This window comes from Typopeltis vanoorti, chromosome 16 (genome assembly GCF_054136105.1).
Source record: "Typopeltis vanoorti isolate ZY-2024b chromosome 16, IOZ_Tvanoo_1.0, whole genome shotgun sequence".
Classification (NCBI taxonomy): Eukaryota; Metazoa; Arthropoda; class Arachnida; order Uropygi; family Thelyphonidae; genus Typopeltis; species Typopeltis vanoorti.
Genome location: NC_143564.1, coordinates 41,525,099 through 41,541,084, shown reverse-complemented (window position 1 = coordinate 41,541,084; position 15,986 = coordinate 41,525,099). Strand labels below are relative to the sequence as shown.

The 15,986-nt window shown below is 37.0% G+C and overlaps 1 protein-coding gene across 8 annotated transcripts in view; it reads right to left on the bottom strand.

The window, feature by feature from the left end:
* The window catches only part of LOC150097970 (dachshund homolog 1-like), a 290,648-nt gene that overhangs the window by 137,185 nt on the left and 137,477 nt on the right, over window positions 1-15,986 (bottom strand). For 7 of the 8 annotated variants that reach the window (XM_090406400.1, XM_090406399.1, XM_090406396.1 and 4 more), the window contains one exon: window positions 3,613-3,746. In XM_090406400.1, coding sequence (XP_090262526.1) covers window positions 3,613-3,746 — 134 coding nt within the window. The remainder of the gene's footprint in view (window positions 1-3,612; window positions 3,747-15,986) is intronic. The other variant, XM_090406402.1, reaches the window with a different exon arrangement.

The following is a 15,986-nucleotide window of genomic DNA, read 5'->3' as shown; positions in this document are numbered from 1 at the left end:
AACTGCTACACTGTGTATCCGGCGGTCTGCTTTCTTGAACTGATTTTTGTTTCCAAATATATAGAAAGTTGGGAATTGAAAGAGGATCCCAACACCATATTAAAAGTCAAAGTAAAGGTATTTTTATATTTGTTTTGCTAAAATTCCGAAACTAAATTTTTTAAAAAAATCTCATATTTACGAGTACATTGAGAATATTTGGTTAGCAGCCATACCCAACGAAGTGCTTTTACCAATACTTTTTTTTTTTATTCGTCTTCCTTCTTCCAGAGTTCTGTTTTATTCCATGCATTTCAAATATCGGACAGCTGATTACTAAGACAGTCGATCTCTCAAATCAATGAAATTCTTTACCCTTAAAAATTCCATGCAGTGCGAACCAATAAGCACCAAGCAGTAAGAGCCCTCTGGGAGACAATGATTCTTATCACAGCAATTATTGATTTTGCACTTTCTCCCTTACCCAACATATGTCTCGGTGTCGAGTATATATGGGGCACTGGGCCAAAAGAATGATCCTTGACGAAGACTTTTAAGCACGATAAACGATAGTCAAAATAGAATTAAGCGTGTAATGGAATGGATTTCTTCTATTTTGGCATCTGAAAGGTATAATAAGCAAAGAAGCGAATAATATTTCATAACGTCATGAGAAAACATAACTTTTTTTTCATATTTACGATTAAATATCATTTGATTAAACTCGAATGAGAACACCTGAAGCCAAAGAAAAACTGATTTCAGTTAAATCAGTAGAAGCATTAACAGCGAAGAAAACGAAAACAGAAGAACATGGATTACTGTTAACAATTAATTATTAAATAACAGTGATATCGTAACATTTTAACGTATGTTTTATACCACTAGATGTCGTGAGTGAGCCTACACGTACATTTTAATCCTTCCTGAAGTAAATTTATTTCTCTGTCTTTTTAGTACTTTTTTTATATTATTTTTCCGACTTCCCTTTCCCTATATAATTATAAGGGAATAGACTGAGGATCTAATAGCTCGTATTTAGAAGCTTGTGCAATTTTAGTTAAATGAGCGTGTCTATATGATGAATTGGGCTGTCATGTAGCGTCATGTGTCTATCATCATTTAATTTAAACAGAAGTGCTCACAAACAATGCATCTTTGTTTCTTCACACATCGAATAATACGGCTGCCGTGTAGTTTTCATTGCATTTTCGTTTTTTTTTTTTGTCTTGTTTGTTTGTAGAAATTAACATTGAATGACGCAATCACTTTCATATCACTCAAAGAGATCGAGCTAATTGGTCATCTAATGTATTGTCTTCCTGCCCTAAAGCATGTTTTCTTGAAGTACATGGTCATCCCTGTCATCTCTGAAATATCCGCTATTTCTGCTCATTGCAGGTATACATATTTGAGAGTTCGTTTGAGTTTTTGAAGAGTTCGCAGATGACTCAATTTCAGCCAAACAGATGCGACTTTCATGGCTGATGACATTCGCTGGGTCCTCATAAAAATCACCCCACGCACCAAGTGATTTTGAATGTACTTTCTTCATAATACAACAATGGTTTCGTATCCTGCTAAGACGTGTCAGGGCTCTTTTCTCCAAAAATCCAGGACTCTAACCACCCTGACCTCTGAAATAGTGCGAGGAGGCAAGCTTTCAAGTGTAAATTTCGAGATATTTTTCATCTAACGAAGTTGTGAAGAATTCCATTGGTTTCACACCGTAACAAAGTTTTCAAGTTAAGTACAAAAGGAGAAAGCCGGAACTTGGTAGAAGGTTCTCCCTGATATGACCCCATCACATTTCAGTAGAAAAGTTGGGTACGGGTGGGGGATAAGGGAGTCTGGGGGGGGGAGCCATTATCGGCCTGTCAATCAAGCTGTCCATACGTCACAGACACTTCGATCAGATGTGGTCGCAGATGTGGCGCTGCCATAGCTGCGGGGCGGGCACACTGCCGCAAGAAATGATCGGAATCATCCTGTTTTGTTAGTCTTTCTATTGGAGTGCCCCGTGGAAAGTACGCGATAAACCCCTGGGTTGCTGTGCTGCTGTGTCTTATCACTGCCATCTAGCAGTGAAAGCGACACTGTCCCCCCATGCGAATCCCCGTGCATCTCCCCTTCCTTATATTGAGCCATAGTGACGATCTCTCGTAGACCGTGACAAAACGCAAAACGTGGCCACTGCACACTTCAGTAACATGGAGCGTTTTTTTTTTTTTTTCTCTCCTTTTGGTCATGTAATTCTTTGCTTGCTGACTTGACGGACGGCGCATGACACGGCGTATTCTATTTCTCCGCTGCCAGGCCGCAGTGTCATAAAGCGAGCTTAGATGTAAGCGTTTTTTGTTTCTTTATTTCCGTGTCCAGTGGCTGCGGAGCACCTGTCATGTGAGTTTCTGTGATTTCTCCCCACTCCCTCTTGACCCATTGTCTCAAATGTCAGTAAAAGTGTCCCTCGAAGCTTTGTGCTCTGGTTTGATCTGAAACCAGAACCTCATACATGATATGGGGACCGATTGTTTCCAAGGGTAACAACAGTAAATTGAGCTCCTTCCATTTCAGAACGCTGCAACCCAAGAAACACATGAAAGTTTGCATCTCATTGAGTAAATATGCTGAACACAGTTAAGGAAATATCTCGGACTTCATATGAGACTTTAGAAATCTAATTTCCTGACTTAGTTTACTTTATTTGTGGTTTATAGATCGAAATTCACTTGGGAATGGCTGTAGAATGTCCAATCTTTTTGTTATTGCATTTAATTGTAAAGTAGTTAACGTAGCGTGGAAGCTTCGGGGGGGGGGGGAAACGTCTTTTACATAGCAAAAAGCACAAAATTATTAATTTTTAAACTTCGTGATGTGTGTGTATATATATGTTAACAATGTCACTAGAAAAAAAAGGGCAGAAATTAGTCAAGTTCGGAAGCAATATTCGGGACCTTGTTGGACAGCATTTGTTTCCTTCAACTTGCAAGCCGTGCTTTGAATCTCAGTGTGGCATGAATATTCGTGAATGATTTTTATTATCCAGCGTAAGACTACCACATGCATCCCTGCACCTTGTGGGAGGAATGCAGCGACATGAAAAAAAAAATATCATGGTTCATCTCTAGAGCGAGTCTCCCGGATCATCGTTTTATCAGGCCATCGACGGTACTAATGTACGATAGGCCTATAACGTTTCGCTGGTGCGACTGTTTCAGAAAAAAGAAAAAGAAAAGTGATCACACACTTCTTTTTCCTCGGAGGAAAAATTCTAAAATACAGAGGATGAAAAGTTATCCGTAAAAACCACACAAATGGGCGTGTTTCGTGACTTACTCCTACTTTTGCTATTACATGTCGTACTCTTTTTTTTTTCTTTTTAATTCGGATCGATTTCGAGAAAGTCTAATGACTAGTGAAGCCTGTGATTAAAGTTGATCGCGATTCGCCAGTTCCAGCACATTACCAGTATTCGTACGCCTTATAAAATTTAGAATAAGAGCTTTAATTTTATTCTTTGCTTTCACGCGAATTGTTACCATTAAATACCATCAATGACTTCACCTTATAACAGATAATTGCAATTTTAACACGAATCCACTTTGTACTTCCATGATCATAAGTTCCGCCTACCTGTAATATGCCCATTTTCGTAGCCGGAGTAGTCGCCATCGAGTCGAGACTTCTTCAGCAGCATAGTGTGATTAGGACTGCCGTGGCTCAATCCGACCATCGTCGCTCGCTTGGGAGGTCGACCGGGCCTGGAACTGAACGGTTAGAGAGCACAGTTACGTCAGACAAATAAAGGGGGTAAAATCCCCCAGTTTACGCATTTATAAAGTAGCAAGAAATAACGAATAGTTGATAAGTATAAAAAATTCCAATTAAATCAGAGGTCCCAAAACTTTTCATTAAGGAGTGTATTGTAAATTAGGCTTAGCCTGGAAGGTCAAATTATGATTTAAGAATTGGATTCGTAGATTTTTTTTTTATTTTTTATTTGGTGGGATGTTGTTAGCATTCAATAAAATGAATTAATACTACATGACATAAATTAAAAATTTTGTGTACAAACGTAATAACCTCAAAGATGTATGCGGAAGATCCGCAGGTTGAACTTCTGCGGCCTGTAGTTTGGGATCTCCTGATTTAAATGGACAATAAAAAGACATTATAAAAGCATTTGAAAGTATATATAATATAGCTTATATTATATATAGTTTATAATGACTATATACAGACATGATATATGCGTAATGTATTTCAATTATGTTTTTTGAGATGGGTAGTATAAGGAATCCTATGGCTGTATAAATCGAAGAATTGTCTGAAAAGCTACATCGATGCGTAGTTGATATAAAAAATATCCCTAACTTCTTCGAGATATCAAAGTGAAAAAAAAAACGCATTTTAAAGCGCGTTTTAATTAAGTAGCAGGGGTTTATGTAAGACAAGATAGCTTACATGTTTATAGTAGTGTATGATTAAATGAATATTTTTTAACAAACAATAAAATAATATCAGAATAAATTTACAGAGTTCGTAGGTTATTTTATATTCTGTACATTATTTTAAAGGGAAGTGTTCTGCAAAAAATTGAGTTGAATAATTGCTATCAGAGATTAGTTCACCCGATTTCGATAAGTTATCCAAATCTAGTTATTGCAGTGAAATTGAGATGATTTATAGCCTAATTATTAAAAAGACTAAAAGGTGTTCTTCTAGTCTTAAGGCGTTCAGGAAAATAATCGGCTTTTAGAATCTTGGTAAAGGATAGAAATATATATTTTAAAAGTTACCACATCTTGAAATAAGAAATTGCAAGTTTTTTATGCACATGTGCGTACTCTTCGAGAAACATGACAGCTATATTTTTATCAACACCAGGCTGAGTTTTTACACCATGCATATTTGATAAGTTCTTCATCCATTGCGATTATATTTATATATTCAGCAGCACTCTACCATAAATACACAAACTCGATATCTGAATTTTAATGGTACTACACAAAACATTTTAACGGAGAGAAAAGGATGTAATCTAACTTACATACCTTGCTTATCAAAGTGTGTTTTTTTTCCCATAGAAAAAAATGATTGGGACTGTTCTCCTTCTCTCTCCGTTTGAATTCTGGTGTTCAACCCTGAGGGGGTGATTATGATAGATGAGATGAAGACGGACTCGGCAGGACAATAGGGTTGTTTTTAATCGCCGTCAACCGTATATGTTTCCGACATTATGTAAACATCCGTAATAATTATTCGTCATCAATATTCTTTTCAGCTGTGTATTGTAAATGCACGAGCGTTTTTAAAACTGCATGCTCACCAGTCGACAGATCCTTAAGCAAAAAGAAGGCTCTTCCAATCATCCCTCAGGAGAGCAATTTGCATACGAGGATGTCCGCGTAGAATATTGGGTGGAAACTCGCGTCTCTTCTCTCTCTCTCTCTCTCTCCCCTTCCACGACACATTGGAGATAAAAAAAAAAAAATCACGTCTTAGAAAGAGTTTTCTGGGGGTTATGGACGAGAAAAAGCACCTCGTTTAGTGTCTCAGTGGGCTTCCTCCGTCTCCATATTGATTACTCTATTAGTTCTCTTTTTCTTGTTAATTTTTTAATCACCACTGCTCCACAAAGAGCTGCAAGCGGTACTTTGCGCCACCTGGTGTCATCGTTCGTTGTGGTTATTGGCACGGGTAAATTGAAGACAACTCCATAAAATTATCTAATTCGAATCAGCTTGGTACGCGTGGATTGTGTTCGAAATTACGTCAGGTGTGAATTCAGCTGTCCTTTTAAATGCGAAAGAGAGAAAGTGATAGTACTTTGTTCTATTAAAGCTGACAGGTGAATGGCATAGTTCATATGCTAATTAGAATAATGAACACAAGGCGTGTATTCAGAATACATAATGCCATGTTCGACCTATATGCAGAGCCCGAATATAACCAAGGTTGCGTTAGACTTTATGCGTATATTTTCCTTTCTTTTGCGAAGTTTTAGATCCGCCCGCAAAATTTGCTTATAATAATTGAGTTTTCTTCTAACACTTTTAACAATTTATCGTGTTCTTTCTTATCATTTGAATGCGATTACATGAACATTTTTATATGCAGGAGAACTAACTTTTCGATTTCACTGTCATTCTTTTAATTATGTTTCCGTTTTTCTCGTTTATCTCTTTCACAGCGTTTATTTTTTTCCACATGTATTGTCGGACATTTTAGATATTGATTTTGTCTACGTTTATCTTGAATATCTTAATTACTAATTTCAAACTCCTGCGTATATTTAGATGTTTGATAATATTTCAAAATTTCAGTTTTCCAATTTACGTCTCTTTAATAACACATCCGACATCGAGTCTAATTTTGCTGAGAGAGAGAAACCAAAACTTAAATTTTTCACAGTTGTGTCTGCTACGGAATTTTACTTAATGTTTTTTATCTCTAAAAACCCATAATACCTTATTATGATAGGATCGGGATTAACTGGTAGCTATTTTGCTTTACCTTCACTGGATACAGCTTTTGTACCTTGGTACCTTGATAGCGCCTTGGTAACTATTTTCTGTTACTTTCACTGGATAGCACTTCTTTGCTGTTAGATATTTACATCTTCCAGTAGTGAGAGGTTACAGTCATAGTTAAGCAGTTAACAGTTTTTTTTTTCTCGTTAGAAATGCTGCTGAAACAATTAAAGCTATAAGGCCAGTATAATGCTTGTCAATTACGTGTGTTCACCGGTCAGTTTGTTTGCGGATGAAAACCCTATAATCTCCTCGTGAGACTTGTCATTCACCTTCGTTTGAAAAGCCCTTATAAATGTTCTTCGTGTCGTAGACGAAATCCGAACCCAGGTGTCGCGTCGTCTCCTGCGCTGCGGAACTCGGAAGCTGATACCGAAGCTCCTCTCTTATTAATTACAGAATTTGGAAAGTAATACTCAGCGAATAACTATAAAATCGTTTATAAAGATTAGATCACACGTTTTAGTTCTATTTATCACCGAAAGATTATTTTTCGTCTCTGAAAGGATTCTTTGTTTTTAAGTAGAAGTGAAGGTGAATAGAAACTTGGAAGGATTGACATCAGACTGCAGCCACTCTCCATTATTTCAAATCAATTGCCTTTCAAATATCATTTTGCAGCAGGTGTGGACAATTCCATGTGCAAAACGGCGATGATTTTGGAATATCCACAAGGAACAGATGTATGTAGTGTATAAGATTTTATTTGTGCCTTAAAAACGTTTTCATTGATAGATTTTTTATTTTCATTTCGAAGTGAAGTTGAAAGAATTGTTCAATGTTTCTCTGTTTTATCTGTTTCCTTCTGGACGCCTTCGTGGTTCAGTCGAAAGAAGGCGCCTTGTTGAAGAAACTGGAATGGAATCTGAATCCTCCTAAGACAGGAGGAACAATTCCTACATCACTTCAACCAAAGTTAGGCTAGCTAAAGACACAATACTACACTTTCATCACCTTAACTGTCTCTGCATTAATTCTAAGCATCCTTAAAACAAGGATTAAAATAATATTTAAATAATGATAATCTCAAGCATAAAGCTAACATTCGGCCTGTTGTATGAAAATATAACATCTGTACTGTATCAGGGCGTTCCAGAGTTATTTTCTTCTCTCCAGAGTTATTTCTCAACACACTTTACCATCTTGCCTTAAGAATGCTAGATCTTCCCACCTATGGAATATCCCCTGTCTTTTTAACCAACCTTCTATCACACAATTGATTCATTTGTGGTATTTTTTCGAGGTATTCTTCTTCTTCAACTAATCCGTCTTTAGGACGGGTAAAGTCTCCTGATTAAGAGTCACGGCGAATTAATGCAACTGGCACACCATGTACTACATCTCCAGGGCAAGTATTTATACCTTTAGATGTGTTTCACGAGGCTGGTTTAAGGGACTAAAAAACCGAAGCTTCCGGGAGAAATAACTCTCTATCTCCGTAGGAGACTGGCTAACTAACCATTTGATTAAAACGCCCGATAAAGTTCCCTCACTTCAAATGAGAGAGAGAGAGAGAGAGAGAGAGAGAGAGAGAGAGAGAGAGAGAGAAATGGATTATTAGAGAATTGGGCATACTCTTAAGAATATACTCACTTCTGTGCTGTTTCGACTACTGCGAAAATGATACGAGGCGGATTCGGTACCCTTCGCTTCTTCTTCTTCACGCTATTTTGTCAGCGTGCAGATTTAACGTTTATTTTAGAAATGCCACACAGCAAAACGCATACGAAGATACTCATCAAAATTCCATGAAATGGTGATCTTATTCCCTTCCAAAATTTTTATTCAAGTAGCTGCAACTGTAGTTTATTCGAGATGAAAACATTCGGGCTGGTGACTCGGTCCGAATGAAGTGTTTGTCTTTTTTATTTGGCGGTCAGCAACAGCCTTTCCCCAAGCCAAAAAAGCACTTTTTGAAGTTTATATTTTATAGTTTTTGTGTGTGTTTTGAAAGAAGATTTTATAACATAACGCTTTTCAAGTATATGTTACTGTTTGAACTGCCTCATTTCGGTCTTGATTTTTCCAAACGTTTCCTAATATTTATGAATAATGCGAGATTCTGATTAACAGTTCCATTTCCTTCATGTTAAACACTTGAGATTACAAAGCAACATTCTGTTCATTATACAGCTGATAGATGTTTGTTGAAAAGCCTGCTGATGACTAATCTGCCACGCAAGAATGCCCGGAGCACCTGTGTACGTTTAGCGATCTGTTAAGTGGTCTAAAGTGATAACTAGCATAAGCACACACACACACACACACACACACACACACACACACACACACACACACACACACACACACACACACACACACACACACACACACACACACGTTCAGTGGGGTGGTAACTTAAGAGTTTTATTGCTGATCTTATTTACATATTGCATTTTCCTATCCAATCCTTTTATCTTTGCTGTCATAGCTCGTGTTTACTTTATCACTTTAAATATTTGAATTTTTAAATAATTATTTGAAAACCTTGAAATAAAATTTGAAAACATCACAACTTATTGACTGGAGAGTGAAAAAAATGATGTATATGCGTACATTCCAAGTTTTCATTCCATCGATTGTGGATCTCTTCTGTATAAACTAGCCTGTGTGGACTTCTAAATCCAGTGAGAGTGTAGGGTTGTTTTTTTATTATTATTATTTCGGTTTGTGCGGCGAATTTGACTACCCTTAAATAACAATCTGATAAAGAGGCTTTCATACAAACGTAAAAAAAAAAAAAAAAAAAAAAAAAAAAAAAAAAAATCCGTGGATTGAATCTAAGCGTGTTGCAACAGAGCCAGGGATCAGCTTCACCCCCCCCCCCTTCCTCCCTTTGCTATTGTGGAACCGTAGCTTCAATAATGGCTTGTCGAGTCGATGACGCTGTTTATGTAGTGTTCTTATGACTGTGTATGAGCGTAGATTTGTTGATCTGGATCGATAAGAGTGGAAAAGGAAGGGGAGAGGGAATGAGGGTATGCAGATGAGGAAACGCGATGCGGCAGGATACACGGGCCGTACCGAGATATTACCAATTATTGTCCGTCACAGGGGATTTAAGGCAGCGAGCAAGCAACAAGTTCTCAAATTTTGAAATGCAATTTGGGTAGGTTCCATGAAAGATTTATCTTCTGCTAGTGGTGGTAGGGTGCCACATAAAACGGCACGTGAAGGCTTCTGTATACAATATCTACAGCCAATAAGATCGCCTTGCCGGGAAATAAGTCGTGCAAAAGGGGAAACAAGCAATCCGTGACGCCGAAATTAAGTTAATAATAGCGTTCGGACAGCGTTCTTGTTACAGCTGGCTTCGGTACAAACTATTAACTCCGATCCCATTACCAGGTTCACGCAAGGATTCCCAGAATTCCTTTCGCTCTAAATTTGCTCTACGAATAATGAGATATTTTCCATCTCTCTCTCTCTCTTTCTATCTTTCTGTCTATCTATCCTGAGCGTGTTAGAGCTGAATTACAGTGGAGTACAATTATGCTTAGTTAGGAAGAACTATGAAGGGAGATTAACGGCAACGTTTTCTCATTTCTCTTTCTCTTGGTTGTGATGAACACCAAATTTCCCATTAATTTTCCAAAATAAAAGCGCCCTCTGTACGGATCAACTTAAAGAGTTTTAGTTTAGAAGACCAATTTGAAAGTTAAGCAGATGCTTAGAATATTACGGGGCTGGGGGGGGGGAGTTAATCTTTAAGTTTCTCTCCTTAGTAATTTAGAAGCAAATTTTACAAACTGCTTACCACAGTGAAATGAAATTTTCGTGGTTGAAGTGTCTAATGGTCGTATAATCGGAGGGTTAAACGGTTGCGGTTGACATCATTCGGTTACTCGTATGCTTGATTCTACGTGGCACGGCAGAGATCAACAGACCTACTTCGTTATCATTCTTAGTCAGTGTGATTAGATCCTTGATAGATGTTTCTGTTAGTCTGTGCTTCGGTGATGCGATAGTTCTATGGAGAAGACTTGATCTTCTGAGTTTCAGTACTGTATGATGCCAATACGGTACTGAAACTGAGAACCTATTTTTCACTCTGCGTTTCATGATGTTTTTCTTTACATCATAGAGTGCTTGCAAGCTGAATTGTTTTGTGTTAAAAAAATAATTAAATAAAAAACTAAATGCGTATATAGGCTTCTATATAGAGCTTAAGGGGTAGGAAGAAGATGAATATAAGAGATAAATGAATAAGTTAATAGTTAAAGTTGGTAGTCATTAAATTCATCCTGTGTATTCTTGAGTGTTGCGCAGAAAACTTTATAATAAAATAAAATAAAAAAACTATGCCATTCGTTTTCAAATAATGAACGATGTATGTGTCAAAAAGAGATGGTTTAAATCTGTAACCAAAAGCATTTGTTTCTCTTTATGTGTTGATGTGTTGTACTTATTTGATATATAAATTGCGGTGGCTAGGATTTATCTTCTCGCATCTGTAGTTATTTCTTCGTAAAAAAAAAATAAAATAAAAATAAAATAAAAAAAAATATCTGTGAACTTCTTGTGTAGTCTATTTTAAAAGTAAATAAAACACAAATTTCGACCAAAGAATTTGGTTTGATCGTATATCCAAAACATTGACATTTCGGAAATTCAATGTATCCAACGAACCATCTAAGAATCTTCCTCCTCTTTTATCAAACATACACAATGCGGGTAAAGGCTATAGTAAAGTAAAAGTAGCAAAACTTTGAAGAAATATTGTTACGAGAAGACAGTTAATCATCTATAATCCTTTATCATCTAATCACGACTGCTACATTTCCTTAAATAGTTCTAACAGAGATATACAGTTATTATCGTGGAGAGGGCAGCTTTCGTTTTACAGGAAGGAAAAAAAAAAATCGAAGATTATACTTGAGGAGAAGCTCCTATCAAGAAAACTGGCATTGGATATCATTTCGTTCACGACGCATGAGCAGTCTGTGGTTTATTATCATGGCAATGTCAACCCACTCACCAAGATTGTTAATTTCATTGATAACTTGCAGAAGTTTATGACAAACCAATATTTTCAAACTTATACATCGCTTATAGGGTGGAACCGTTATGGAATTTCCAAGGTTTAGGTTTTTGCGTGTTTTTTTATTTATGTTTTATTTTTATATTTCTCACCACTTAAGATTACTTAAAGAAACTTAGTACAGCAAACTTTTCTTTATTGCCGCATTTAAAAGAGGAGAACAACAAAAAAGCTACACCTCTTAAGGATGGCATTTTACATTTTCTACTTTTCTTTTTTTTTTTTTTTTTTTCATAATTTCCTTTTTCCCCTAATGCATCTGAGATGAATGTAACCAAGATCTAGTTTATTAATCGGATCACTTCAACTTTGCTTTTATCGCGTCATCCCCCTTTCCAATTCTCACTATTGCATGGTAGTCGCCGCCTCCCGTTGTAGCCACAGAGGTAATAAGTTGCGGAGTCGGACAAGGCTCCGAGCCGCCACAGCAACCTGCAGAGTTTCTTATCACACAAACATGTTTTCGCCATTTTCTCTTGGCTGCATTGGCAGTGGGATCACAAAGAACGCAAAACATTTCACAGGACCACTTTCACAGTCTTCGAACTCTGTGTCAGCTGGTTTGTGTGAAATACCCCCCACGGTAGCGTCAGCCTTGTGACGGAGCTATCATCGGCGTTTATGTGTGTGTGTGTTTGCGTGTGTACGATGCATTTCAATAGATACGAATACACTGCGCGAATGAGAATAATTATTCTGCTTATTGATAAGTTAAAGTTCGTATCATTATGCTTCTCTAATCCCTTGCGACGTCTTCATTTAACTTCCCACATGTCTGACATGTTTAGCAATAGGCCTACGCCATGATGTATTACGGTATAATTTATGGCTGTATAGTATTGACCTTTACGTTGCGGATAACCACTGGGTCACCCGAACTGTCCTAACTATTAGGACTCCATTACATTTAACCTCTCCAACACCTGGCAGGCACGTTTTAATTAGCGCACTGCTATCCATTATGTTTACTCAAAATATCGAAAACTAATAGCATTTCAGAAGTTGTCACTAAACATTTCCTGTCAAACCGCATTTATACCTTTAATTCATAATGAGGAACACGAGCTCTACGAAGCACTTTACGAATATATCATTAAATTACTGCACCGTTAAATTTACCTTTTAGTAGAAAAGCATCAATAAAGATTCCGGGTATTTAGCAATTAGACGTTAGTCAGTATTTGGAAAGTTAAAAAAGGCCAGCGTAAGTGACAGAGGAAACCCGTTCAGTGTTACATTGAGACCTACCTCGCCAATGGAATTTATAAATCACGAGAAAAGGGGAGGAGCTATATTAGTTCCTTAGGAAGGGGGGGGGGAGAGATTGTTCCCCTGGTTTCAAGCTAAGCCTAAACACACGCTGATTAATAATGATATCTTGAAATGCCAGAAGCTCAGTCGTAAACAGATCTATGAAATAAAAACCAGATCACGGGCAGGGCCGTCGCCAGATTAGATCGTGCCCTGAGGCAAACAATTTAATATCACCCCTGATGGTTATAAGACAAAAATATAAGAAAATCTCCAATTGCTATTTTGTTTTTATTACAAAAGAAACATTAATGCAAAACGATTTCATAATAATATTAATTAAATGTTTGCTCTACGGGGATATCGCACAATCAATCTGTTTATAAGCTCTTCTGAATTTAAATTCTAAGCTATGTCAGCCTCTATCGATATACCTTTTGGGTCATTGCTGTTCGCAAATAATTTTTTAATTACTTTAAGCTTGGAAAAACTTCTTTCCTCACTTGCTACGCTAACAATTCCTGTTAGCGTAGCGACTGCGCCTACCGCAATATGGCTGAACGAGCGCCCTTATTTAGCCGCGCCGTGAGGCAGGCTGCCTCTATGCTACACCCTGGCGACGGTAAAATTTCCTTTGCATAATCCCATAATTCCTGTTTCGGATGGCACATCGAAAATATTCCTGAGATGCGTAATTCTCTCTCTCTCTCTCTCCCCCCTAAGAAAACAAATTACCCCACTCGATGATCTTATTCGTTTTCTTTAACACCGTATAACATAGTCAGCTTTCGCTTGCTTTTTTTCCCCCAGAAACACATTTATGACCACTTTTGACTGAAGTGTTTATTTTCTCCTTTCAACACTTGTCCAAATACACAACCGGCCGCTGAATTAGAAACCTTTATGCAGATATACGTTAATGTCACTTCCGCATCGTATATGCAAAATGCTTAGTTACGTGCGCCACCGCTTGTTCTAGGGCAACTGTTTGAGAATGCTGCTGGTCAGTCACCGTCAACAGTGTTGATCACAATGGGAAAAACAAAGGATCTTTCGGTGTTGGATAAAGGGCTGATTGTGGGTACCCTTTTGGCTGCGGCCAGGATTTTGAAAACAGCAGAGCTGATTGGTTTCTCAAAAGGTGAGATGGCCAGGGTGTTTAATCAGCGTAAATATAAATTATATTGCGTATCTAAGATGCGTAACTATGACCCTAAAATAGTCTGTCAGGAAAGAGATCGCCGCGTCTAAGAAGGGTTTTATGGAGAAACAGAACTTCCTGTGTGCACCAGCAGACCGAAGCATTTAATGAAGGCTGTTTCCGATCCATATCTCACCGAACTCTGCGCAGGGAATTGAAGAGGATCGGTACTGGCAGTCCTATGCCTGTACATAAACCACTGATTTCTGCGAAATTTCTAATTCACTGGTATGATCAGTATGTGTATAACAACAGGCCTGTTCAAGAAGTTCTTTCTCGATTTTTCAGCTCCAAATCAACTCAATTATTAGTATATGAAGTCACTATAGCAATATAAAGAAAAAAGGAACCAAAAGTTGGGATCATTAATGATCACTGCTTCACCATATACCTTTTCTATCTCGTATACGCTCTTTGCGATAGATACCAGCAAGTACCGCTAATCGAAACGGACACCAGTGTTTTTTTTTTTAACTTATTAAAATATCTGCAGAAATCAACCACTGTCCATACACTGACAGTGCCATTGCAAACTCGACCACCGACCAACGTTTTACCTACAGTCATCCTTTCTTATTTTATGCTTTGTAACTATGTTCTTTAATGCACTGTCCGACCCGGAACAAAAAAATGGTGCTATAATGCTTATCCTCCCTCCCACTTCTTTTCACAGTTTTATCATGCGAACTGTACGATTCTGTTGCACTAAAGATGCCATCGTATTTCGTTTGTAGGATTATCTTGAATGCAGAATGATAAAATGGCAGTAAATTATGAATTTTCGTTGTTTTCATAGTCACAAAATCTTGATTCCTTCAAGAGATTGAAATCTCTTTTGCACCCGAAAGATCCATTTGTTTGGAATTATAGTCCACAGGATATGCTATTGTCGCTATTATGGCCGTTAATTTTGTGTGTTTTCTCTTCAGTTTTCCTCTGCTTCATTCGACGAAAAATTCTAGATTCAGGACTATTTCATGATTATTTTGCAGAGGCCTTTGACAAGGAAGTATCCACGGTGCTAAGATGCTGTAGTTTTATAACTTTTCGTAGGTGGCATGGTCATAGAAATTCGATTGGCTACTATGTTGGAATTGGTTCGGTTAACGAAGCCTAATCCATCAACATTTTGTTAAAAAAGACTCTTTCTCTAATACTATCTTTATAATATATATTATCCAAATTTATCAGATAATTGATTTTATTTTCTGATTTCATTCACTCTTATTTAGAATAGGAATATGCATAAAATTTGTAAAAAAAATCTATAATTGCATATATATAATTTCTGTGTTTCTATATAATTTGGGTGTATACCATTTCTATAGTTTAGAAAGAATCCTGTAGAAAATTCTGTTGTCTTTAGGAAAAATAATGAAAAATATCATGTGGTTTCTTAACATTTAAATCACCTCATAAGGAAACCAAAACATTAAAGTGACCACATGAAAATAAATTGAATTTGTGACCGTGACAAAGATCCGATACAGTAGCGTTGCGATGGATACCTCAATTCAATTCTAATAGTGTCTGTAAATTATAATATATGAATCCAGTAATTTTCACTTTTAAGTGGCATTCTAAATTTAATTTATTATTATTATATTTCCTGTTTCGTTCATTTTTAATCATCACAAGTTTACTTGTACAAGTGGGTCGTAAGTTTGCATGTTATGTTATATTATCAACTGATTGGTGCCTCCCAAATGTAAAAATAAATGACTTGATAAATATCTTCGTAAATAATGGAGGAACGCAGCCCAAAAGAAAGACTTCATCTTAGCAGTAAACCTTATTAATGTTTAATGCGAAGTTGAAGCATCTTTTAAGCTCTTTCATTCTTCGTTCATTACGATTTAGAATATTCGAATGTTTACTTATGAAAAAGTGCATAATTTACAAGGAAGAGCCAACTGAGGTGTTTGGATCTTTTTCAATCTATTATGAGAATTTATATTTCGAAATAGCTTTTATCTCTTGT